General features: G+C 32.8%; 10 protein-coding genes and 1 non-coding gene across 11 annotated transcripts; 4 read left to right on the top strand and 7 right to left on the bottom strand.

The window, feature by feature from the left end:
* Nucleotides 1–114: 114 nt before the first annotated feature.
* DFA_02657 (uncharacterized protein) lies at nt 115–2,319 on the bottom strand (the record flags this gene model as incomplete). Its single annotated transcript, XM_004357323.1, has 1 exon — nt 115–2,319. The coding sequence occupies one exon, from the start codon at nt 2,317–2,319 to the stop codon at nt 115–117; it is 2,205 nt and encodes a 734-aa protein (XP_004357379.1).
* Nucleotides 2,320–2,638: 319 nt separating this feature from the next.
* On the bottom strand, nt 2,639–9,086 carry zizD (DOCK family protein; the record flags this gene model as incomplete). Its single annotated transcript, XM_004357322.1, has 9 exons — nt 2,639–3,496; nt 3,574–4,459; nt 4,519–5,055; nt 5,133–5,719; nt 5,787–5,931; nt 6,005–7,470; nt 7,548–7,584; nt 7,618–7,854; nt 7,921–9,086. The coding sequence occupies 9 exons, from the start codon at nt 9,084–9,086 to the stop codon at nt 2,639–2,641; spliced, it is 5,919 nt and encodes a 1,972-aa protein (XP_004357378.1).
* Nucleotides 9,087–9,368: 282 nt separating this feature from the next.
* Nucleotides 9,369–11,169, top strand: ate1 (arginyltransferase; the record flags this gene model as incomplete). The annotated part of the gene is made up of 4 exons (XM_004357321.1): nt 9,369–9,477; nt 9,554–10,284; nt 10,354–10,488; nt 10,552–11,169. 4 exons carry the CDS (start codon nt 9,369–9,371, stop codon nt 11,167–11,169), a joined length of 1,593 nt encoding a protein of 530 aa, XP_004357377.1.
* A 160-nt stretch (nt 11,170–11,329) lies between these two features.
* DFA_02654 (uncharacterized protein) lies at nt 11,330–13,195 on the top strand (the record flags this gene model as incomplete). Its single annotated transcript, XM_004357320.1, has 4 exons — nt 11,330–11,353; nt 11,911–12,011; nt 12,088–12,889; nt 13,049–13,195. 4 exons carry the CDS (start codon nt 11,330–11,332, stop codon nt 13,193–13,195), a joined length of 1,074 nt encoding a protein of 357 aa, XP_004357376.1.
* Nucleotides 13,196–13,764: 569 nt separating this feature from the next.
* On the bottom strand, nt 13,765–16,446 carry DFA_02652 (uncharacterized protein; the record flags this gene model as incomplete). Its single annotated transcript, XM_004357319.1, has 2 exons — nt 13,765–15,048; nt 15,709–16,446. 2 exons carry the CDS (start codon nt 16,444–16,446, stop codon nt 13,765–13,767), a joined length of 2,022 nt encoding a protein of 673 aa, XP_004357375.1.
* On the top strand, nt 15,241–15,321 carry DFA_02653. Its single transcript has one exon. It is a non-coding gene; the product is annotated as a tRNA-Leu (tRNA).
* Nucleotides 16,447–16,815: 369 nt separating the features above from the next.
* Nucleotides 16,816–17,596, bottom strand: DFA_02651 (uncharacterized protein; the record flags this gene model as incomplete). The annotated part of the gene is made up of 3 exons (XM_004357318.1): nt 16,816–17,177; nt 17,240–17,366; nt 17,483–17,596. 3 exons carry the CDS (start codon nt 17,594–17,596, stop codon nt 16,816–16,818), a joined length of 603 nt encoding a protein of 200 aa, XP_004357374.1.
* Nucleotides 17,597–17,951: 355 nt separating this feature from the next.
* DFA_02650 (uncharacterized protein) lies at nt 17,952–19,343 on the bottom strand (the record flags this gene model as incomplete). The annotated part of the gene is made up of 4 exons (XM_004357317.1): nt 17,952–17,984; nt 18,066–18,128; nt 18,179–18,985; nt 19,077–19,343. The coding sequence occupies 4 exons, from the start codon at nt 19,341–19,343 to the stop codon at nt 17,952–17,954; spliced, it is 1,170 nt and encodes a 389-aa protein (XP_004357373.1).
* Nucleotides 19,344–19,534: 191 nt separating this feature from the next.
* DFA_02649 (uncharacterized protein) lies at nt 19,535–20,085 on the bottom strand (the record flags this gene model as incomplete). The annotated part of the gene is made up of 2 exons (XM_004357316.1): nt 19,535–19,995; nt 20,043–20,085. 2 exons carry the CDS (start codon nt 20,083–20,085, stop codon nt 19,535–19,537), a joined length of 504 nt encoding a protein of 167 aa, XP_004357372.1.
* Nucleotides 20,086–20,165: 80 nt separating this feature from the next.
* Nucleotides 20,166–21,070, top strand: DFA_02648 (uncharacterized protein; the record flags this gene model as incomplete). Its single annotated transcript, XM_004357315.1, has 3 exons — nt 20,166–20,427; nt 20,853–20,949; nt 21,061–21,070. 3 exons carry the CDS (start codon nt 20,166–20,168, stop codon nt 21,068–21,070), a joined length of 369 nt encoding a protein of 122 aa, XP_004357371.1.
* Nucleotides 21,071–21,157: 87 nt separating this feature from the next.
* On the bottom strand, nt 21,158–25,697 carry DFA_02647 (uncharacterized protein; the record flags this gene model as incomplete). Its single annotated transcript, XM_004357314.1, has 9 exons — nt 21,158–21,182; nt 21,258–22,302; nt 22,371–22,410; nt 22,566–23,134; nt 23,170–23,218; nt 23,880–24,004; nt 24,415–24,438; nt 24,511–24,756; nt 25,409–25,697. 9 exons carry the CDS (start codon nt 25,695–25,697, stop codon nt 21,158–21,160), a joined length of 2,412 nt encoding a protein of 803 aa, XP_004357370.1.
* Between the last annotated feature and the right edge of the window lie 1,193 nt (nt 25,698–26,890).

The raw sequence follows: 26,890 nt of genomic DNA, 5'->3' as shown, positions 1-26,890 counted from the left end.
TCTTCACAGTTCTCTATATAAATATATATACAACTGCAAACAAAAAAAAATAAAGGAAACAAAAAAAAGTACCACATTTTAAGATGGATAATCAAATTCAATAATTATTATTATTTATTGATTTTGATGAATCGTCATCCCATCTTTTTGGTTTGGTTCATCATCACCAGATGTATTATTATTATTATTAAAAGACTTGCGTGATGATGATCTCCTTGGAAGAAATGAACTTATTGTTTGAGTAGTTGTTGGAGAGGAGGATTCTTGTAAAGATTTAGAGGATGGAATAATTTCTTCAATATCTTCCATACTATTATTATTATTATTATTATTATTGTCTTTACTATTTTCTTTTCCTTTTCTTTTTTCTTTTAAAGTGTCTGTTCTTTTTTGTCGTTTCTTTTTGCTGGTTGCATTATTTTGATTTTCATCTATGATGGTTGTTGATGATTGTTTTTCTGGTTGGATTGTAGTTGTTGTAGTAGATGTAGTGGAATCATTTAGAGGAATGTTTTCTTGTTGCTGATCAGCAACATGTTGATTGGTGATTCCAGATTGTTCATAAACATGTTGTTGTTGATGTTGATGATTGATTTCACTTCTCTTTGTTATATATTGATTTCTAATGGATTCACAGTTTTCACAAACACCAAAACAAGATTTGTTGTTACATTCCAATGCTCGAGTGCTCACCAACAACTCATCTTGTAAATTATAAATGATTGTCCTACTATCAAGTGGAAACCATTCCTTTTTAAAATTCGAATGATATAATTCATCAGATATTCCTATACATTCTTCTATTCTTTCTATTTCATTATTATTATTATTATTATTATTATTATTATTATTATTATTATTATTATTATTATTATTATTATTATTATTATTATTATTAATATTATTATTAATTCCAAGGTTAGATGTAAAACTTAATTTTCTTCTTTGTTTGATCATTTGAATTTGTTGATGTGTTGATAAAGTATCAAAAGTTGTGAAAGTTGAGGTGGAAGAGGAGGATTGAGAAAGTAGAGGAAAAGTTTCAATGACTTCTGATGAACTATTATTACTATTATTATTATTATTATTTTGTTGTTGTAAATGATAGATCATTAATTTTAATTTTTGGTTATCTCTTTCAAGTTGAATCCTATTATTGTCACTGGCTTCAACTTGTTGTTGAAGATTTATATTGTCTTGGATGAGATTGTTCAAACGTCGATCTGCCTCTTCGTGTTTCTTTTTAAGACCGTCACGATATTTTTTTTGTTTGATTGCGTTTGATGTCTTTTCCTTGGCTTGTTGTTGTTGTTGTAATTGTTTCAATAATGGTTGTTGTTGTGGTGGAGATGATCGCGGAGATGGAGGTGATGAAGGGGATAAAGGAGGGGGAGGAGGAAGAGGAAGAGGTGGAGACTGAACGACAGTGGCCGTCTGAGTGAATGGCTTAGCAACAGGATAGGAGGACGTGGCAATAGGTTGGTGAATAAAATTTACAGGATTGTTTTGAGGTTGTTGAGGTTGAGGTTGAACAATTGTTAGTTGTGGAGATTGAGTAGGAATAGGTTGAACCACATGGGTAGGTATATGTATCGATGTAGATATTGTTGGTTGTTGATAGATTTGATGGTCAGGTGGTTGAACCAACATACCACCACCACTACCACTACCATTCAATAATTCGTCTTTGGATGTCGTCGTTGTTACTATATCTTGGTGTTCATAAATATTGCGTTTGATTCCTCTCTTTTCTTCTTCTTCTTCTTCCAATTCCATTGATTGTTGTTGTTGATTTTGCGCAGAGTGATGTTCGTCAATGTGTTGTTGTTGTTGTTGTTGCTGATGTTGCTGCTGCTGCTGCTGTTGTTGTTGTTGTTGTTGTTCAATCATCAGATCTGATTGTGGGTGAAGATGATGTTGAAGGTGATGGTGATGATGATGATGTTCGTCATCTTGGATGACATTGTGGTGATGATGTTGCTGATGTTGATGATGATCCATCTCATCTTCTACCACTTGACCTTCAGTATTATTGGCAATCATCACAACGTCATCATTTATATGATGGTGGATATGTTGATGATGGTGTTGATGATGATGGTGTTCTAGTTGCTGACCATCATCATATGCATGTATTGGTTCGTCATGATGCAGGTGACTGTGGTGTTGTATCAACCCTTGATCTTCACATGTAGTAGTACCAGTCGCTGCTGCAGCAGCTGCCTCGTCAACCAATTCATCAGGTTGTATGGCATGATGATGATCATGGTGATGATGATGATGAAGTGTATTGTTGTTGTTATCGATAAGTGAAGACATATCTATCTATTGTGTAATTTAACATTTGTCGTCTCTACCTATTATAATATTATATATGTATACATATATTAAATATATGAATGAAATGAACCTCTCGAGAGTCTAGTATCTAGTCCAACAAAATAACGTTACGTAATTTGTAGGCGCGAGTCGCCTCTATTCGCAAGTGTGACCACAAAAAGTTTTTAATTTTAATTATTTTTTTATTTTTCTTTTTGACTCTCTATCTAGTCTATATATATATTCTGTATTATTTGTTATTTGTTATTTGTTATTTGTTATTTTGTTTGTTTGGTTGATTGTTTGATTGTGTGATTATTTACATGTAGGTATTGACTTCCTTTTTAAGAATATCAAATTGTTTTTCGACCATATTTTGGAAATCTTGGTGTTGTGGTTGGATGTGACGTTTGTTGAGAAGGATCGAGAGTCCACAGAAATAGATGAATCGCTCCATGGATCGTTTGAGCATTTCGACGTGCTCAGGGGCATAGTTGACAACGTTTTGTTTGCTTAAAAAGACCTCGCAAATTTTGAGTGGGCCTTCGTTGACCATTGGTACTACACTACCTTGAATGACTTGTTGCAACAGGTTGATACGAGGTGTTGGTGTCTGCACCTGTTCCATCAATTTGAGAATACGACCCTTGATCAATTCGATAGCATTTTCAATTGGTGACAAGATGATTTCACGTTTGGAAGTAATCTCGACACGGTTCTTTAGGTAGGGTAGCGAGAGTGGGTCAACTACAAAGATGGTCTTTTTCTTGGACTGTTTTGAAATGTCTTCTTGTATGGGTTTGCCACCTGTTTGACTATAGGCAGTTTCAGAGATAAAACTACTGACACCAAAGTTTGGATCAAATGATGACAAGGTAGTAGACTCGTTTGTCGCCGACAATTCAACGTATGGCTCGACACTAATCACCTGATAATACAACTTGTCAGCCACCAATGTAGTACGATCAAATGGTGCATTTGACATTAACACAATCGCATCCTTTTCAATGGCACCAGCAAATTTATCCAATATCTGTTGAGTAATCTGTGTTGTAATATGTTTTAATAAACATTCAGGTGGTTTCTTGTAAATAAATTCCTTATTATTCAAATCTTCAAACTTTGGTCCATAAAATGCAATTCTATAATATTTTGATTGTAATCTAATTTCTTTTGACTATAAACATAAATAAATAAATAAATTAATATTATTATTATATTTCCTTTTTTCTTTTCTTTTTCTTTTCTATTTACCTTTTCAACAATAGTTTCACAAATTTGTTTTTGATTTGATAAAGTAGACATGAGGGCCTTATAATCCTTTTTAGATTTTAGAATTTTTGAAATAAGGGAATGAATTTCAATTGCCAATTCATAACGTTCAGATTTTGAAACAAGAGAGATTGATTCTTCTAAAAGTTTGACTAGATAGTCTACAGTCCACATTTGAAAGAGTGCATCGTCTTTGTTGCTAATGGGAGGTAGCTCTAGTTCACGAGAAATGTTTGGACAAATGACTGCAAAGTCGGCGATGGTAGTGTCTTTGAGTTTGCCAGACATGTGAAGATAGCGAGACACTAGATAGGCACTCTGAATAAGACATTGAGCAGCCTCGTCAAATAGATGGTGGTCGTTGTTCTTTTTGGCAAGATTCTCTAGCCAAGTTACACGAAGATTTGGACTTTCAAAGTAACTATTGGAGATGTTGTAATACATTTCGGCAACCATTTCACAATCTGATTTGTTTTCGCTAATAGTATTTGAATACTTCATCAATGTGTTGATCTTTAGAATCCATTCATCAATTTGTGCACGGAAAACAGACGATTGGTGTGCTTTGGTCAATTCTTTGACATGAGACAAAAAGATGTTGAGTGATGCATTTTCCAACTTTACTTCTCCCACCAATTTGGAGAATGCGACAGTTGACTGAACCTTCATTCTAGTAATATCATTGGTCACATTGAAATTACTCTCCAACAAAAAGTAAAACAATGAACTTGCAATAGTCGACAATTTTGGTTTATCAGTCTTTGACAACAACTCGTACGACAACAATTCACAATAATTATTATTTGAATGATTAAATATTACAGTTGGATGATTTGGTATTAATGATTCTTTAATAACATTATAAATTCTAAAATAATAGAAAATTAATATTTAATTCTTTTTTTTTTTTTTGTTTCTTTTACATACTCTGGAACAATATCAACTGAAGCTAAAGAAGAACATTTTTGAATATTTGTAATGACATTATTTAAAAGTTTATCATCTATTGATTTGAAATGATTCAATATGATTCTACACATTTCAATATTGAGTAGGATGATTTCATGAATAGATTCTTCTTGTTTAAATGTATCGATAGCAAGTGACATGAGACCCATAAAACTATTCTTTCTAGTTTCTGTTTCTTTTGTCAACCATACACGTAACAATTCTCTGTTGCAATACTGAAGTATCCAAACAAGACATGTAATCCAATCCAACAATTCAGTATGATCCAATGAATGTTTGATAATTGAATAGTGTTCAACCATCATTAAAACAAATGGAAAATAGATTGATGAAATCTTTTCACGAATCTCTGTCGATTGATAACGTGTATCGAAATGATGTTTTTTCAACAACTGTTTCAATGTTAGAATTGCTTGATTACGAATTGATGGTCTAACAAATCTTAAACATGATTCAACTTCATTTAATAATAATACTGCTATAAAATGTCTCTTACTATAAAAAAATAAATATAAATAAAATGATTAGAGAAATATTTTTTTTTTTCTTTTTTTTTTTTTTTTTTAACATACAAGAATTTAGAATTTAATTCAGCAATTGAATCTACAACTTTAATAGTTTGAGGGAAATTGAGAGGAATATAATGATCATAATCACAAATTATCTTTAAAAAGTTAAATTTGATTGTAATCAATGTGATTTGTGCATGTTCTGCTAAATCTCTTGCCTCTTTACTATTTGGTGATAACATTTGATTCGCTCCTCCAACACCATGTAAACCTGGTGAATTTGGTGGTAATCCTGTAATGATTGGTGATATCATATTACCTCCATCTTTTGTATCCAATGAAATTCTTGAAATATAATTATAAATCAAATTAAACAAAAAACCTCTATCAATTAATGGGAATAGATTATTAATGAAATAAGGGAATTTTGTAAAGAATTCAAACATTTGAACAGACATGCTTGAATCTGATGATAATTGAGGAAGTAATTTAAGAACCAAACGATTCAAATGTTCTTGAAATTCAATTTGGAATCTATTCTCACGTCCCAAATCTGTATCCAATTGTGATGAATTTGATAATGATAATGCCATTGATTTTGTCATTATATCAAATAAAAACCAATTTAATCTAAAATCTTTTACATATATCTAGAAAATAGAAAATAGAAAATTAATATTTAAAATAATGATTAATATTTATATTTTTTTTACTTACACCAGTATTAATAGCATTAACCCATTGTCTACATAATTCTTCATAAACATATTTTGAATCTGGAATATAATCAAACATATATTCAGAATATAAAGTTAATAATCTACTTTTTTCTGTTCCTGCTTTTTTTTCATATCCATCAACACTAAAATAAATAAAAAAATAGAAAATAATGGTTAGTATTATTATTCTTTTTGATTTTTTTTTTTTTTTTTTACATTTTAATAACATGAAGTATTGAAGTAAAAGCTTGAGAAGCAACTTCATTTGCAGATAGACACATAATTTGGAAAAGTTGATCCAAAATGACAGGGAAGAATTGAACGCAAGGGAGACGATCAATTTTTTGAATACCTCGGACAGCATCCAAAGTTTTACCAAGAGATTCATGATTATTTGGATTACAACAATACTTGAAGAAATGATGTAAGCTAGTATCTTGAGTGACAACACTTGAAGCCAATTTAGTTCTAAAGGTAAAGAAATCACGTTTTTCCTTTTTACTTTGTTCAGTATCAAGGAATGCCGATTCTATACTATTCAACTCTTTTTCAATGGGAACGTGATAATAATCATCTTTGAGGAAAACACCTCCATTATTTGCTTGTAATAGAGGTACTGCTGCATAACCAATAGCAGTTTTTTGATCCTTTTTAGAAGAGGATGAAGAGGCTACATTTACATGATAAAATGTAAAGAGTAGGTGATGAGTTGTAATCTTTGTTGGTAATTTAATCTTGAATTCTTCTGTAAAGTGTGGTCGTTTATCGTGGAATGATACACCTGAAAAGGCAACATATTCAAGTGGAGGAAAGGGGATGGTTGGTGATGGAGTTGGCATTTGATTGGGTGTATTGTTGAAAGAATCCCATAGACTATTTGGAATGTATGGTGGTGCCGATGTTGGATAAATACATTTGAGTGATTTGAGTGTTTGCAGATCCTCTACCAATTGAGCTTGTATTTGAATGTTTGGGTTTTTAAACTTGATAAAACACATTTCTGGATAGATGTAGAGATTGTTGGTATACTCTGTATGTGGATATGGTGTTTCAGAGAAATCTTGAATCTCTCTAATAAAATTTGGTACTGCCTCTCTTTCTATTGGCAATACTGGAATGAGTGATGGTGTTACACGACCCTTTAACTCTTCTTCTGCATCCAAAGTACGAATCGACATGGAAAAGGCAGCTTGAACAGTCTTTGATTTTCTTAGATCCTTGTCATTTAGCAACAACTCGCAAATTGATCGATCACTAAGATTGGGTGTTGCAGGTACCATGTTTACAATTTCAATATTGGTTTTACTACTATTTTGTGCATTTGTTGTTGGTGATGGTGGTGATGGTATCATTGGTGATGGAGGTGATAACGTCGAAATAGTTGGAGAAGAATCTAAAGAATTACGTCCATTACTCGTTGGGGGAAGAGGAGGAGGTGGAGGTGGAGGTGGAACAACATTGATACTACTTGTTTGTTGTTGATTGACCAATAGATTAAGTGAACTACCTTGAGAAACCAATGCTGGACGAGTACTAACAGAATGTTGGAAAACTGGATAAGCAGTCCAAACAAATGGTTGTAATGTTTTACTTTGTTCTCCAGTTCCCCAATTCATACATCTATCTGTTACTTCACTTTTAAATTGTGTCAATACTGTTTGTTTATTTTGTTTTTTGAAATCCTAAATAAAAATAAAAATAAAAAGAAAAAGAAAAAGTTAATAAACTAAATATCTTTTATCTTTTTCTATCTATTTACTTTAATATAGGGTTTAATGTCGCGTTCAATATCACCTCTAAAAATATGATAAACTCGAAGTACAAAATACATATTTGGATGATATTTGTTTAAAGAAAAAATACATTGATTTTGATTTGCAAATCCATTGGTTAGATCATCTCCAATCTTTAGACTATCCAACAATTGTTTTGAATTTAAATGGAAATTAAAACTTTCCGATATCCTTTCTCTTTTTTCTAAATCTACAATATATAAACTACAAAAGAATGGTTCAACATCCCATTGAAATTTTAATTCCTTTACTTGACATAATAATTCTAATCCACTAAATAAAATTAAAAGAAAAGAATAAGTATATTTTCTATTTCTATTTTTTTGTTTTGTTTCTTACAATTTTTCAGGAATTAATTGTTTAATTGGATCTTCAGGAATAGAAGAAAGTGAAGGAAGATTAGTATCATCTGAGGAAGATTCGATACGTCTAGATGATAAAGCTCGGTTGATTGATTTGGTACTTGAAAATAATTTACTACGAAGTGATGGAGCTGATGTTCCATCTTTTGATCCACCATATATCACCGATCCATTTGATGATGTTGATGGTGACGATCCATTATTATTATTATTATTATTATTATTGTTTAAAATTACAAAATGATTTGGATTATTATTAATATCATCACTTGATGAACTACTACTACCACTACCACCATTTCCACCATTATTTAAAAAGCTTGATAATGATGGATAAGAAGTTGCTTTTGAAGAATGTTTTCTACCTTTTGATGAGGAGGAGGAGGAGAGTGAAGTTTCACGACTACAACCACGATGTTGTACGATTAGATAATCCTTGTTAAAGTGATGAATGATATCGTGTATGTGAGAATCGAGTGCACTGACTACTAAACCGGCGGTTGGGGAAAAGTTCATCCGTGACTTTTTCTCTACACGACGTACAATGACTTCACCGGCTGGGAACCTAAGCTCTGGTGCAATGTTTACAATCTCTCTTTCATACTCTGATTCAAAGTCTGACCAAGTCATGCGATGTGATTGTTGTTGATGTGAAAGGACCGTGTCACTGACCTCATCCTTTAGTGTGAGACTGAGGAATGATGCCACTGCATTGTATTTGCGTTGTGCGTGTTTACGTATTCCCGATGCTGAAGATGATGTCGGAGACCCTGGTGCCGACGACGACGATCCCGAGGACCCTCCCTCGATCTGTTTAGAGAGTAGTCCCAACGACAAGGCTGATCTTGGTGGTGGTGGAGGTGGTGCGTTGGGTGGTGCTGGTGGTTGATTTGGTTGTTGTTGTTGTAATGGTTGCTGCTGATCTCCACTACGTCGTTTGACTAGAGGTGATGACGAAGGAGATGAAGACAATGAAGATGATCGTGACTTTACGACACCAGTCGAATCAATGATTGACTGTAACAGCGTGTTTTCGATGCCTGTAGGTGGTGTCACACTCACCGTCGTCTGTTGAACAACACCCGTCGACGAATCTCTACGAGATGATGATGGTGATGAAGGTGTCGATGATGGTGCTGACATGATGATTATAATACAATATTGAATATCAAGTATTCAACTATAGTTCTTTCTTCTCTCTTTTCTTTCTACTCTCTCTCTTTACTATGATACAATTATTAAGGTTTTAGAATAAAGGGTTTTTCATCTCTCCTTGATCTGAAGCGGTCTCTGAAAAAAAAAATCAAAAAACTTTTGGGTCTGAAAAAAGACAAGTGGATGTCTCATAATCTTCACAACTTTATATATTTTTAATTAATAAATACCTTTACACAAATACATACATATACAAAGAGAGAGAGAAAGATGAATATATCAAATGAAATAAAGAATAAATCACAAGTTTATCCATATGGTTATAATGGAGGTGAATGTCATTATTGTTATGAAACTGAAGATGGTAGAAATTCATATGGTATGTAACTTTATAGTAACTTGAAAAAGACTTATTAACATTTTCTATTTTATATTTTATATTTATATTTTTTAAGGGATGGATGCAAAACAATTAACAGTTGATGATTATCAGTCATTGTGTGATACTGGATGGCGCAGATCAGGGAGTTATGTCTACAAACCTGATAATGCAAATGTAAAATCATGCTGCCCACAATACACTATCAGATTAGATGTACTCCGCTTCACAATGACCAAGGATAACAAAAACACTGTTAAAAAGTTTGATCGTTATCTAGAGACTGGTTCAACCACTGTCGACAAGCTTGAAAGAGAACAACTTGCCCAAGAAAAGTCTAAAAAAAAACTTTTACATCAACAAGAATTAAAAGAAAAACAACAAGATCCAAATATATTAAAGATTCAACATTGGATTTTATTATCAATTAAACAATTGATAAACAACAACAAAGGTGTAGATATAGATGATGAATTATTAAAACCATGTATTATATTAAAAGAGAATCCAAAAAAACTTCAACAATCAAGAGGATTATATTCATTTGATTTGGCTAGAATCATTAAAATCGATCAATTACAACAGATTGAAGATTTTGGAAACAAATTAATCATTACTCTACAATCAACCGTGATTGAAAATCAAACATTTAAAGTTCAAGAAAATATTACAAAAAATCATATCAATTTTAATCCAATCAATAATATTAATAATACAATTACAACTACTCGTCCTATTAAAATTAAAGTTGATAATAATAATAATAATGAATCAAAGATTAAAATTGAACCTTCTCATAATTTAACTGTAAGAAAAAAAAATATTTATAACAATAATTTAGTTTTATTAATTTTTCTTTTATTTTTTTTTTTAAAGATTACACTTCATAAACCAGAATGTACAGATGAAATATTTAAACTTTATACAAAATATCAAACTATTGTACATAAAGAAAAAGGTGAAAAGAAAAAAGATTCATTTACTAGATTCCTTGTTGATTCTCCTTTAATTGTATGTAAACAAAAAAATAATAATAATAATCATTTATTTTAATTTTTCTATTTCCAAATTTAGTATGTACCATATTCTACTGAAGGATATTATAGTCGTGGAGAAAAGATATCGATACCAAAATGTGGATTTGGATCATTTCATCAACATTATAGAATTGATGGTCAATTGATTGCTGTTGGCATTGTAGATATACTTCCACATTGTTTGTCGAGTGTCTATTTTATCTATGATCCAGATTATTCATTTGTTTCGATTGGAAAGTATAGTGCCATCAAAGAGATTGAACAAACCAAGAGGTTGGCACTCGAAGCTCCTCAACTTCACTATTATTACATGGGTTACTATATTCATAGTTGCCCCAAGATGAAGTACAAGGCCAATTATAAACCATCGGAATTACTTTGTCCAGAGGTTTATCGTTGGGTCGATGTGACCAAGGCCGTGGAACGAATTGAAAAGAGCAAATACTCTCCTTTGGCAGTCGATGAGCGTATGGAGCCTCTCTCTAAACGATCACCGTTTATCATTGACAATGTAAAGTTTATGAGCGGAAATCGCGTGTTTGGCCTTCAAGATATCAAACAAGAGTATCAAAAGAAATATAAAACTTATCTTTCAGATTTTGTTGATAATGTTGGTGAACATTTATTAAATAATTTAATTTTAAAATTGGATTGATTAAATAAATAAATAATAATAAACAAATATTTATTAATACATTAAAATTTTTGGTTTTGCAAAAAGATGAAAAAGATCTTTTTCACACAAGGATTTCTTAAAGTTGTTTATACACAACAAACTATTTAATCTTTAAACTTTATAGTAGGAGTTTTAAGAAATGACACTAAAAGTTGGTCTCTATGTATCAATTGAATCATCTTTAACAAGAGTCGTCATAATGGATCATATCAACAAATAATACAACTATCTTTAATAATAATTTCATCTTGTGCATTGTGATTAATATAAAGAGAGATATCATTATTTAAACTTTAACAGTTGGAACAACTCGAGATAAAGAAACAAACATGATTGAATAATAGAAATGTGACATTGAACAATCTAGTTGGTTGATATCAACCTCGACGATTGACTGATGTTTGATCTCACAAAAAAAAAGAAAACAACAACAACAAATAACAAAACAACAACAAAATGTTACATAATATTAAACTATCTATCTAATTTATCTATTATTATTATGGATTATTTAAATATTAATAAAAAACAAAAAATTAAAGAATCAATAAGAAGAATTGTTGGATTACCATTCAATGCAATGATTGAGGAAGATGATCTATCTTTACATTAGCGAGTCTGGTCCAATCAATGTTGCTTCAAGACTTGACCTTTCTCCATTGGAAAGAGTTTTAAACCCACTGCCTCACAAATGTATTATGACCCAACAACCACAAATAGAAACAAATCAACCGTCTCTCAAACAATATATTTCTCAGACATGGTATTCCACCATGGGCAGCGTGTGATTGTAATCGTGAAAAAAATTGTCAAACTTGCAGGTAAGATAATTTAAATTAAAATTAAAAATTAAATAAATATATTAATTTAGTTTTTATTTATTTTATTTATTTTTAGATCAATTGACAATCATAGAAAAAGGGAGATTGAGTTTTTTGCCAACATTGAACACAACAGTTCAAAAAAGGACCATTCAAAGAAAGACGGAACCTTTGAATTGGTGGATTCTCAATCACTCTCTATCAGTCAACAAGGATTTTGTTCAATATCAAGCGCCAGATTGGAGTTGTCACCAGGTTGCAATATTCAATTTAGTATGAATCGTATCAAAGATGGTATTACCTATAGAATTGACAACACTGAAGGTATTGCAAGAGAACTAAATACCTGTGCCAAATGGACCAAGGATCTACTAAGAGATATGGATAAGAACCTTGGCTCCAAGGTCTTCAATAGGGTTTTGGCTAACCAAGAGTTGTCTAGATTGTTCTTGCTCGATGATGTTTGGAAGATATTGGTTGAAAGAAAAGATCATGCAAAAAGCTCAAATGACGATCGTAACGGATTGGAATCACGCCAAGTGATTCTGCAATTTGACATTACAGTTGAATTTCTAAAGCTTCTTTGGTTTAAACAAAGAGGCCGATGTTATTACTCGGGTATCATGATGTTGGTCAAAACTGATAGACCTCATCATCCTCTGCTACTGTCCATCGAGAGACTCAACCCGTTGTTTGGGTATACCTTGGACAATACAGTCCTCATTTGTTTCTGTTTTAACTCTTGCGCCACAGTGAATACTTACAAAGACATCCTCAATCGTCAACAGTTGGCCATCATCAATCAACAATTGGAAAAGTTTTACCAAGACCCAACACTCAACCAAAAACAAATCAGTGACTTGGAGAAACTCAAAAAGGTAAAACTCCAACACAAAGGCCACGTTGGAAACTTTTCAGCTGTCAAGTTGCAATACTTTATCGAGTGCTACAGATTGGGACTTGCCAACAAATATGATGACATTCTCTCTTTTGATGATTACATACTCAATGCCGACCTGTAAGTGTATGAAGAAAAGGAAATGGATAGACTCGAATGGTTAAAGCTCGAAAGTGTTAAAAAACACTCAAAGCCTTTTATCTACACTCCACAACTCATTGAACAACTCGTTCAAAAGAGAAAAGAAAAAGAGGAGAGAAAACAATTAAATCTTGCCTCTAAATAGTTTTTATAATATTTAATTTAAATAAAATGTGTTTTGTTGTTTTAATAAATCAATTTTATTTATAGAGGCAAGATTTAATTTTTCAATATACACTACGCGCAACGTTTTTTTTTTTAAAGTAATTCTTTTCCTGTTCTCTCCTATCGGGAAGAGTAGTACTCAGAAGTTACAAAGTTTTATTAATTATACTTTTTAATTGACCAGCAAGAAATAAAGATTATCTCAAGAAGAATTAAAGTTAATTTGTTCTGGGGGTTTGTCCATGTCTATGATACATGTTATATGGACGTTGATCATGTATCTTATTGTATAGTGTCAAGCATGTTGGATTGTTTTGGATTGTTGCTTGTTCTAAAAATAAATTGGTTAAAGATATCGCTTTTTTTTTTTTTTTTTTTTTTTTTTTCTCAGCACTATAGGCTGTAATATTGTGTTATATAATTATTCTATGTTATTATTATTATTTAGTAAATTATTATATTATTAATATTATTATTGATAGATGAAGAGAGAGAAGAAGATGATGAAGGTGTTGAGGAGGATGAGAGGAATGAGGTTGAGGTGATCGATTATAGATGTAGTGTACGCAGAGTCTTGTACCTCTCCAAATGACTAGGTAGTGCGATCTTGTAGACAGTAGGATGGTTGTAGTTGGAGGAGAATCGAAGGATGATAGTTTGTATTCGTTCTGTAATCGTATGTATTACTGATTCGTCGGTTTGGTTCATTAGAGCCAAATGCCATCGATTACATAATTCTAACGTCTTGTCCCAGTTTACTTTTATAATATGTCGCATATCATTTAGCATTCTAGCTCGCAGGTATTGTTCAGTGAATGGTTCATCTCTTTGGTGACGTAGATCATTACGTCGGAACCATATTCGTTCGAGTGTTGCAGCAATCAAGTTTATAGTCATTGGAGGTTGTTTGAGGTTGAGGAGGGTGATATCCCAAACTGGTGGTGTAATGTTATTGGCAGCAGTAACCTCTTTCAGTATCTTTACTGGTAGTGTGGTCTCTTTGCATTGAAAGAACAAATGCTTGGAAGATTCATCTTTGCCACAGGATATACAGATTGAAGCGACTGGGTCACCCCTGACGAGCGGGAGACATTTGGTTACATACTTCCAAACCAGATCTCGACCCTTTGGTAGTACGATGGTAGAGAGACCAGCTAGTGCATTCATTGGATACACTCTGTCATCGGTTGCTAAGATCTTTTGGCCTGGGGTCGGGTCGTACACATTCCACTTTTCGTTGGCTATGGTCAGCCTTTGGAGGTACACTTGTTTGAGAGGTACTCTTCCTCTTTTGTCTGGTTCCATTGCTGGCTTGGGTACAGCCTCTCTGCTGACGTCGTAGGGTTGGGTAAGCTTTTCCCACTCGCTGCGGCAGAGGCGGACAAAATCGTTTGGTTTATCTTGGTTGAGTTGGTCCATCCATGATTGGGCAAAGGAAACCTTTGCAACTCGGTCGTTCTTTACCTCGTGGAGGAACCTTTCGAACATCCATGCCTTTTGGGCACGGAATCTAGCGTTGAGGTCCCAGAGGTTGAGACCACCTTGGTCGATCGATCGTATGGAACGTTTCTTGGACATGGTTCTTTTGGTTGGCTTGGTTGGGTCGTACTGACGGTCGTTGCTGAACATGAACCAATCAATAACCTTTTCCAATCTGGTGATTGCCTCGTGACTAGGTGATTCAAGGTACGTGAAATAATTTAATTGTGACAGACCATATGTTTTGAGCAAAGCTAATTTACCTCTATAGTTGTTGTTGTGTTTAGGTTTCCATCTAATCAAATCGTTGATTACCTTGTCAATACGCTCTGGAAGGTGTGGTACCAAACCAAACTGGTTAAAGTAATAGCCGAGGTATCGTTCTTTGCTTTCCTTGTCCATCAGTGGGTACGGTAAATTGGTTGGACTGCCAGGTGACATGATCACACATTTGTCAGTGTTGACTTTGGATGATGTAGCTTTACAGAAGCTTCGCGCGACGAGTATAAAAGGGACAAAGATCATAAAAATAGCATCAAACATAATGCAAGGTTATGTAAGTGGTCAAAGCAGTGTGACTCAAGTTCTCATCCTCCGGGTTCGTGGGTTCGACTCCCACATCTTGCATACTTTTTTTGCGGCAGGCAGGTGTGTATACTTATAAGAAGGATGAAGGAAGGCGTGGTACGCTGCTTGCCTTTGGTGTCACTGCGAGAGTGTCAGAGAACAAGTTAAAACCCAAACATATTCAATAAACATTCATTATCTTATTATATTATCTAATCCTCATATATAGATATCACATAGTTATATAGTAGTTACAGTGTGTCTCGGGTGTTTGGATCGCTGGCGCTCCCAAAAAAGTTTACAAGCATTCGCCCTTGCAGGGCTCATTATATATTAAATAAGTTAAAATAGTTAATTTATTTTTAGAAATATTTATTTTTATATTATTAAAGCTATTTGAATATTGGGAGGTCTAAATCTTTCAGGAATAATAATATCAGTGTATACTTCTGAAGCTTCAGCTGTTGCTTGCATTGTCAATGTTGTATGTGAATCAACACATAATGTAACTAATTTACCAATTCTTACGATATGCATTTGGTTGTATGAATAGACATATGATCCTCCAGATACATTGTATTTAAATTGAATCCAGTGTGTATAATATTCATAGAAATCCAATGGTGTTGGAATATAACCTGGTATTGGATTGACAAATGATAACTGATTTGTTTCTACAGATGGTGCATTGATAAATAATGATTTGATTGGTGCAATATTAATTGTTTCTCCAGTAATTTTGTTTGTTGCAAGAGATTCACACTCTATGTTGGCAATATCCAGCAATTGCATACTTACTTTGCCATTTATTTCAAGATTATTTACTGTTGTTGTTCCATTAATAGTAATTCCTACACCCGATTGAGGAGGAATTGGATTTGTTTTCAATTCATTTGAATCAATTGATTTGTCGACTTTTAAACTATCACTAAATGTCTTGTGTCCATTAATTGTTTGATCTATTTCTGTCAATAACACTTGAGCAACCTTTTTTGATCCAATACTTGGTATGTCTATTGTAGATTGTGATGTTGTATCTACATTTAAAATTACTTGCAAATCTCCAAAAATAATTTGATTTGTTGTGTTTTCCAGTACCAGTTGATCTGTAATTGTCAATTCATCAACTTGTCCAATGGCCACATCTTCAAATTCATTTAATAAATCTACAAATCTTGCTGTCATTTTTCTTTTTATATTAATTGTTAATCAATATTTAATATATTACTTTTTTCTAGGTCCTCTTTTTCTCTTGGCTCCACCATTAATTCCATATTGCGTTCCTCCAGCTTGTGTTCTTTTTCGTCTTGGTTTTTTTCCATAACCCAATTTGTCTGCAACCTCTCCAATCTTGCTAGCATAAGGAACACCAGCATCACCAAGTGCCTTTGCTCCTCTTGATATTAATTTGTTTTCTTATACAAAATCATATGCTTTTTTAAACCAATCTCCAAATCCATCTCCTTGCTGACCACCCAAACCTGTATGTATGAGAGCTCCATCATTTGAAATCCATATTCTGTTTCTGTTCATTTTTGTCTTATATAATTGAATCTATATTTTAATTTCAAGTTGTAAATTAAAATCCTTTCTATAATCACCATTTCTGCTTGTATAAAGAAAATGATATTTCTCTTTGGTTGCAAAAGAATAAATCTCTAAAAATAATTTAAGAGGAATGGTTAGTGATAACTCTTCATAAATTATTTTTAAAGTCTCTGTTGGTATATTTTTAAATAATAAAACATAATCCAAATTACCTTTTCTTATATGTGATGAAGTGTCTTTCCATGATTGAGTACTAATAATAATCTTGGTTGAAAAGTGTCTTTGAATCTTCATTAGTTTGGTAATACTTTGATCTTTTAATTCATTTGATAAATCATCAAAAATAATTAAATAGTCTGGTGCCACTTCTTTTTTTGATGATGATATGATTTCTCTGCCACAGTATTATTGGTCAATATTAATGATCTACTATTTTCTTTTGGTTTTACTTGTAAACTTTGAATAAAAGCTTCCAATACATTTGCCTTGTCATCATAAATACTTGTAAATGCCATAAATGTTATTCCTCTTTTATCCAAATCTTTTTGAATTTCCAACTATGATCATTGTGAACTGTTGCGCAAAAAATCAAAACATTTGTTTGTTTGTTAGTACATTCATCTATAATCTTTTTAATAACAACAGTCTTGCCACTATTCTTTGGAGCACATACCAATATATTTGCATTTAATTGATTAAATAATTCCGATCCTTTTACATTTTTTGGTGGTTGTGGTAGTTTGATTGGTTCCACAATGACATTATTGATTTTTGTTAGCTTTATCATTTTTATATATATGTTGATTTAAAATTTGGTAAATTGAAATACAGCTGCAAATTCCAATTCATTTTCCAAATAATTGTTGTTTTGATCCACACATTCAAAATAATAAGCTCCTTGTATAATGGCTCCACTTTTGTTTGTAAAATGTAAATTACAATTGGTGGTGGATATTTTTGAAAAGGAAAAAAGGTTGTTGTCACTAATCAATGAAGTTCTAATTGTGTACACATCCCCAATATGAAGTGTTCCATCCAAACTATAGAGTTTTAATGTAATAAGATCTGGAACAAAATCCAAATTCATTTGAACCATCAACCTTCCATGACCACCAGGAATGATACCACCAATTGGGATTGTTTTAATAATTGTCTGTTTGTTGAATTTCATTTTCCTATATTATTTAATAATGAATAAATAATATTTACATTAATGTCAATCCATTTGAAGTAATAACTAATCTTCTTTTACATACCACTGTTGATTGATGAGTAAGATTGGTTGCAACACTTAAAAATGCAATAAAATCCCATTTAACCTCTCCTAGATTTAAATCAATACCAGAAACAATATTTTCATCTAACAAACCAAATGATCCATCATCAAATCTATCCAACCAACACCAATTATAGTTGTGAATATTGGTGTTTGAATTGTTGAATCTATCAATTTGTCTCGCAATGCTTTATAATCATCATTTACATTTGGATAATAATCGTATTGCATTCTCCTAGGATTATTAATATTGGTATAGAAATGTTCCAAATTTGTTGAAGCCACATTGTTGTAGATGGCAGAGTTTGCAACTGAAGCAGTAACAAATAAACTATGATAAATTCTTTCCAAAGTAATACCATTTAGTCTATTTAATCTTAATGATACCGGCTGATTTGTACCTGTAAGTGATGCTGTTGTAGTATAACAATAAGGAATAAGTAAAGAGAAACCTTCTGGGCTTGCAATCTTTTGTTGTAAATTTTGAATAATATCAAACCTCTTTTCAACTGCTAAATGTATTTCCATACCTTGTACATTAGGTCCAGCAGGAGCAGTTAAAGCAACTGGGTTTGTTTGAGGAGTAAGAGAGGCATCTGCACCAAAACCAATATTTGGTAATTCTGACCAAACAAATCTAACCAATAATGTTTCATTCAACATAATATCCTTGTCCAATGATAAAATGGATTCGTATAATTCGTTGAATGGAATAGTTACATTTAAATTAACTGCTGTATTGTTTGCATTGCCTGAAGACAAATAGTCTGGTTCAGTAAAAGCTCTATCACATGAAGTGCCATCATATCTTGGATTCATATTTACCAAAGTATTGCATGAATAGCAAGGAATATATGTTTGATTTCCTGTATTCACTGCAGAGTTGTATGTTGAGTGTATCTTTTAATTTTTTGTTGATCTTGGTCACCATTTTAGAATGTAAATGAAAGTTTGTATGATCCATTAAATATGTACCACCTCTTGTAAAAACCTGTATCTGTCTAAAGAATGGAATAAAATCAGTAAATACAAATCCAAACTTTGCATTGGTTGCAGGTAATGTAAATGTAAATTGAAACCATGACCTACTTAAATTAAATGCTTTGGTTGGTGGTATTTCAAATATAGTGTCATTTCCTCCTTGATAAACTGTTGTTTGAGTTGCACCAGCTTGAGGATATACTCGAGTGTATTCATATTGTGGTCCTGATCCAACCATTTGTCGATAATCAAATTGATTTGAAATTTCTTGTTCCATTTTTTTAATTCTAAATATTCTATATATCTAAAATTAAATTTCATCAACAACTGTTAATGATTCTTTTTCTTTAACCAATAAATAATTTATATATTCTCTTACCAATTGTGAGATGTCATTATGTTTGAATAAAATCAATGTCAGATTAATATTTACACCATTTAAATTTACTTCATTTCCATCTTGATCTGTCAAATAAATGGTAAAGCTTGTCTTTGTATTTGATACCAATTGTTTACTATATGATTCAACATCATAGTTTGCCAATGAATATTTGAAAAGTCTGCATTACCAGCTTCAGAATAAACCTCTTGTAATATATCATCATCTCCATTACTACATATATCCGAATGAATAAACAATACATTGTCAGATTGTAAGTTGATTACATTGGTTGATTCCAAAATATTATTCTTAAATTTATTTGTTGAATCTTTATTAAAACCTAAATGACGAAATAATTGATTAGTAAAAGAAAAGATTGGTTGAATATCTCTTGTTGATGCACATGTAAATATATATTTACCAGTATTTGGTTGTTGTGATGTCGGCCAATTGATTGCATATTCACATTGTTTGGTGACAATGCATTCAATTGCCTTTCCAATGTATCTTGTAATGATTTTCTTGATTGATTTAATTGTATCATTTGCTCAAGATTTGAAAAAAAAACAAAAGATTGGTAGTGGAAGATCAAACAAAGGTCTTTATGATAGCGAGATTGAAAGAATAATGAAACCATATCATAAAAAAGGATTTGAAAGAGTAATAGCAAGTGATCAATTAAATTTATTGGAACCAAAAGACAAGATGTCGTTTATTATGAATTTGGATCCACACAACAAACCAGGAAGTCATTGGATTGCAGTATACATTGATGCAGATAAAGATAAATCAGTAGAGTATTATGATTCATTTGGTCAAGAACCAACCGATGATTTTATGAAACAATTAAAAGATTTAATTGATGAAATCAACCCAGATTATTATTTAAAATTCAAATTAAACAAAGTCATTGATCAATCATCAAATAGTACTACATGTGGATATCATGCAATTAAATTTTTATTAAATAGATACAATGGTATACCATTTAAAGAATCAGTGATATATCAAAAGAGGAAAACAAAGCAAAAAAGATGAGAGATGATTGGAACAAGTTTGGTCGAATTTAATAATATTAATTATTATTTGTATTATTATTTGGTTGATTTGTTGATTGTGATAGATCAACTGTTGCACCACAACACAATCCTTTGACAATCATTTGTATTCTTTATCTTGATTTTTGCTTTCCCCAATCCATTTCATTACTTGTTTTAATAATTAATTGATATATAACAACACTAGCAACATCTCTCTCTCAAGAAAAGTACCTGTGACCAAGCGCTAGCCTGAGTATTGGCTTGGTCAAATCCGAATGAGGATGCAAGTAAAACAAGAGATACCAAGTAAAAAATGAAAATAGATAGGATCGATAAGTAAAGAAGTTGTCAAAGTTGTTTGAAGGAAATGAAGAGAAATTAAAGAGAAGACAAGTAAAAGACGAGAGATCAAATACTTTACAATCAAAAGTTAACAGAAAAGAGAATAGAAGAATTGGAAGGCAAGTAATGAAAGAAAGGAATCTTTTGGAATTGGAAATCAAACAAAACAGAAATAATGGTTTTATCAAATGATAGGAATGATTCCAAAAGACTATCCAAAATAAGAATAGAGATGATTAAACTCGAGCACCCTAAGTCTATTTAACTTTTGTACTTTTATACTAATAACAAACAAATAATAAATGCTGACTAGTTGCATTCTACGAGTTAAATTCCGGTTACCCTAAGATTTCTAAAAATGATTAATGGAGTATAAATTCAGCAAGGACAACCAGATACGAAATATAGATGTTAGGCTTTTATTTACAATGGTTTGTTTGGTCCACAATTAATTAAATTGTCAACATCACTTCCCACGGGATACAATTCACTAGCGGGGATAGAGGTAAAAACCATTTGGAGAGCATATTGACGTACATTACGAGGGCCTTTTACTCTGGTTTTGGTGGAACTCTTCTTGCCATTGGGGTCAGTTTGTGTTTTGAGCTCCACATAATCTTGTCGAGGGAACGACTCGAAGCGTTCGGGAGGGACGACAAAAATGAGGTGGAATGTGGTATACTTGGTGGATGCATCAGCAGTTGTTGTGGATGTATCAGCAGTTGTTGTGGATGCATCAGCAGTTGTTGTGGATGTATCAGCAGTTGTTGTTGTTGTTGATGCATCAGCCGTTGTTGTTGTTGTTGTTGTTGATGCATCAGCCATTGTTGGTAGTTTTGTTGGATCTATTGGGGTTAAGGGATCAAGGTTATAAGTGATATGAGTGAGTTCTTTAAAAGAGACAGGGTGTTGGTTGGTTTTGGTGATTTGAAATAGATATTTTCCTGCAAAGGAATCAATTGCTGGGAAGTTCAAATCGGTTGGTCTAACATAGGTTTCTGGTGGGAAACGATTGTCAGAGTTACGTCTTTCAACTAGCTCGGCAGTATTCTTTACAAAACCAAAATTTGTGGGGAAAAAGTGAAGGTGGCTTTCGCAAAGATTGTCTTCTTCTTCTTCAAGTGATCTGATAATATATCTGCCTCCATTACTAAGAGTCTGGTGAGACAGCTGCTCAAAGAGTAAACCGCCAATCTGAGTTGTACCAACCAAAGAAATTTTTTTGATAACTTCTTCCCTCCAATTCCAATAGAATCTTTGAACCATCTTTTCTTTGACGTAGTTGGAAGCGAAGGAGACTCGTGGCACCGAAAAATCTGGACAGTTTGGTTCGACGTCCAAATGAATCACTTTGTGACTTCCTGACTGTGGTGAGTCTGGCATGTTGATACTACTAACGCATGCTTCAAGGTCTGTACAGGAGATGGCATTGACGAGAAGTCCTTGATCAGATACACTGATTTTATCAAGTACTCATCTAAAGAATTAAGGAAAAGTTAGGAATAGGCCAACGGTGAATAGTACACATATTATAACATACCTTGGAATTCCACCCCATCTAAAGTATCGGCTTTCAACATCTTTAATTGGATGATCAAACATCAAGCAGTTTGAAGCCAGGATCTCCAATGATGACCATATGGGCATGATAATTCGACATGTTTTTCCATCCTGAGAAAAAAAAAGAATTGATTAGAACTAGTTTTAGAATTAATTAATTAATGAATGAACGAACCTTCATGTACTCCTCCTCATAATTTGACTTGTTTGGTGACGACACAATCAAAGTGGGTCTTTTGGATGGCAGTGGGCGCTGACCATCAACGAGGTAAAGAGATGATGAATCTGGTCGAAGAAGGATATCCTTGAAAGAGGATCTATCTCCTTGGTGAACGATTGGACTCCCATCCTCGGTATAAGTAAAGTGGTAGACGGGTGCATCAACAACATCGTATATTATTGATTTGACTAAAGGGTCTCTTCTCTTGCGGTACAGGTAGTAGAAAAGAAATACTGATTTGCCGATACCAGGATTTCCTTTTACCAGTACAATTGAACCTTGACCATGAAGAGCTTGGTGATTGCTGATGATATCATACACAGGGATATAACAATCTCGTACATAAATCTTGTTGTATTTCTCTCTCTTTGTTGGGAATAGTGACTCACTCAATTTGAGACAACAAATTGTCGAATCAGAATCCAGAGTAGATTCTCCAAGAGAGACTTTTTGTTTCACTGCTTCCTCAACTATTTCGGCCATGTTAAGTTTATTCCAAAATATATTCACATTTGGATCAGATACTAAAAAGAGTGAGAGTTAAATTAGTATGCCATACAATGGAAGTATGAAATGATGGTTTTTACAACTTTCTTCCTATCGCATTCCTTTTTTAAAAAGATGATAGTGATTTTTAATTATCTGATGGATATAGGAAGTGCTGTTAACCGGATAGGGGAGTGAAACAAACTAATAAAATTGTAGAGGTTTTGAGTGCCCAGTGATATGAATGGTTGATATAATATTAGGAATGGTTGGAGATGGATTGACCAACAACAATGAGGCAAGTGAGGGGCCTATAATGTGAGGAACAAACAAGCAAAACAAAATGACTAGATTTGAATGATGGTGATCGGTTGATGCACCAATTAGATATGTTTGACAAAAGGAGTGGATAAGATGGAAAAAGAGACGGGTGATAAAAATAAAAGGATGTAGAGTGATCAAGAGGGGAGTAGCTTGGTGAAGGGACCATGGTATTTGGTTTGTTAAAAAGGATTATAAATATATGAAAGAGGTCAATGATATGTAAAGATGAACAAGCAAAACAAAATGACAAATGTTTAGTGTTAGGTTGGTACGACAATGGTTGGAAGTACACAATGAGGCAAGTGGTTAAAAGGAAAGAGACGGGTGGTGCATTGATTGGTAATGAAAACAAAAAGATAATCAAAAGAAATGGTGTAAAAAGGGGAGCAATGATAGTGATTTTTAATTATCTGATGGATAAAGGAAGTGTAGTTAACTGGATAGGTGAGTGAAACAAACTAACAAAAGGTAGAGGTTTTGAGTGTCCAGTGATATTAATGTGATTGGTTGATATTTAGGAATGGTTGGAGATGGATTGACCAACAACAATGAGGCAAGTGAAGGGCCTGTAATATGAGAACAAACTAAACAAAATGACAAAATGACAAGTGATGGTGATTGGTCGATGGACAATGGTATTTGATTTGGGTCAAAGGATTATAAATATATCAATGAACAAAAGGTCGATGATATAAAATATGAACAAACAAAACAAAATTGCAAATGTTTAGTGTTTGGTTGGTTCGAAAGTGGTTAAAAGGAAAGAGATGGGTGGTGCATTGATTGGTGATGGTGTTTGGTTGGTGTAAGAAATAGACTGGCCAATAATGAGTCAAGTGTCAAGTGGTCAAAAGGAAAGGAGATGGGTGAAAAAAAGGTAATAGTTGAAAGAGGAGAATGTAGTGCAATATCCGATGGAATGTTAAAATGGAAACAAAAGTTGTTGATAAAATATAAATTTAATGAAATATGAATAAAATTGTGTTTATATTACCTTGAGGAGCATCGGCTGGAGTACCTAACAAAAAAAAAAAGAGAGGAAATTTAGTGTCCACACACACATATTGATTTGGGATTAATTTGTACATACTTTTCGTGAGCTTTTCGATTGATTCAAGAAGAGAATAGGCAGAACCATCTTTGAATTTATAGGGACCGTCTGACTGAGTTAATCTTGCAAAGGTAAGATTTTTCAAAAACTGCCCTTTGATGGATTGATCTTTCAATGCTTGAGCATAGTCCTCCCCATCGGATTGATTTTTTGCCCATCCATACACTTCTTCAATATTCCACTGTTCCCAAGTCTTTGATTTGTCCTGTATAGGGTTGGGATTGTCTGAAACAAAAAAAATGGTCAATTTCTTATTAATAACTATTTGTTCCAAATATAACTTACCAGTGCCAGACATTTGTTCTTCTTTTGGTGGTTGAGTGTTAGGGTACAAGAGATAATATATGAATTAATGTCAAAGAAATAAGGATAAAAAGGCAATAAATGAGCAAATGTGGTAAGGAATGTTATATGGCGGATATATATTTATAAATTAAAATACTAGGAGTGAAAAAAGAGAGGGAATGAATATATATGTACAAGATACTGGTGTCTCTTTAACTGATGAATAGATAAATATGAAATATATGAATAAATGGCAAAAAAAAGAACAAATAAAAGGTATCAGAAATACATAATAACACTGCTGCTGCTGATGCTGCGGTATGGTGCTTCTATCATCAGACTCCAAGAAAAAAAAATATTATATTATAATTATTAAAAAAATGGTGGTTTTATTTTATATAATAAAAATCATTAGAAAATGTCTAATGGGTGAGTGATGATAAGACAAGACTTTAATATTAGGGTTGATGGTGTGATTAACAGATGACTTGAACCACAACACCACCAGTAACTAAAGTAGAGCAAAGAGTATCATGATGGGGTGGTGGGGAAATCTGACGAATGACAATCATGTGCAGTTATCATTACTTACCTCTACTGCTGCTGTGTTGATGCGATAGCGATTGTTGTTGTTTAATTAAAAGTTGTTGAACAGCCAGATAGAGCTTCTTTGCAGGTGCTACGACTATGCCACATTTACTAAAATCAGCCTCTGTAAACACTGCGATACTTTCTCCATCTACATCATTATCAAGAAGCATCTGGGCATATTCTTCTCTTACTTGAACTTCTTTTGTAGCCCATTCTTTTACTTGTTTTGCTGACCATCGTTTGAAATCGCTTTGTGATGCAATTTCTGTTATTGTCAAAGCATTATACATGTTATGATTAAAAGAGATGCCGTAAATTAATATATAATGAGCCCTGAAAGGGCGAATGCTTGTAAACTTTTTTGGGAGCGCAGCGATCCAAACACCCGAGACACACACAGGCAGGGGCAGGCAGGGGCAGGCAGGGACAGGCAGGGATAGGCAGGGACAGGCAGGGACAGGCAGGGACAGGCCTTTTTTTACTTTGCCATTATTTTACACTTTGACATCAAGGCTTGGAACCTCGCCACTACCTAATATTGCACTTTGCCATGACCCTTGACACTCCCATGGTATATTTTTGTAAAGGCAAATTCGTGATCATCTAAATAAAATTGCCTTTTACATACTCTTCACTCCAACCAGCCAACAAATGACAGTTGTTCTTGAATACGTCATACTGGATTTCAAAACTAATAATAATTAAAATTAATGACAACTAGAACAGATATAATCCTTCATACATTTGCTTACATTTGAAATTGATTGATATCGATCATACCAAGATTTATAAATTCTTTCTTTTAAAGTAGTCTTAGAGTTCATATTATCTCCTCCTATATAATGAATTTATTATTATTATTATCATAGTTTCTCCCTTTGGTATGGTAGGTCATATGATACATATGCAGTTTGTCAAGCTTGATAATAATAATAATAATCTATTATCTATAAATAAAAAATAATTATTATTACAAAGTCTTTGATACATCAAATACTTTAAAAATTATTATTATTATTATTAGTTTTTGTTACGATCGCGATGATGATCAAAAAGTAGTGGTCTTTTCAAAGACCGACCTCTTAAACTCGGAATTCGAAAAGGGATAACCTCAAACATTGGCGCGCTGAACAAAAATCTTTGAAAAAACAAAGAATTGTCGTGTGTCTTTGAAAAAACTTGAAACTGACAACTACCAACCGATTATTTATTCAATCAACTGATCTAATCGACTATACTATGATTGACCTATAGAAGAATTTATTGCAAACCCCTAACCTCCACAATCAAACTACTACTTTTACTCTCTATTTATTTAAACTGACAACCATAAAAAAATTACATTTACTTTTTGATAAAATAATATTCTACTGGATGCCAACTGAATGTAGTTTCATTGACAACTAAAATACTCGCCAATGAGAACGGCTATTTTTTTTTAGAGATTTAGCCCCGATCGACGACGCTCTCTTGAAAAAATCCC

Source organism: Cavenderia fasciculata, assembly GCF_000203815.1.
Source record: "Cavenderia fasciculata unplaced genomic scaffold Scf_Dfasci-G-b-190b03.r1-5, whole genome shotgun sequence".
NCBI classification, from domain to species: Eukaryota; Evosea; class Eumycetozoa; order Acytosteliales; family Cavenderiaceae; genus Cavenderia; species Cavenderia fasciculata.
The sequence above is the reverse complement of the archived record's forward strand: the minus strand, read 5'-3'. Positions and strand labels throughout refer to the sequence as shown.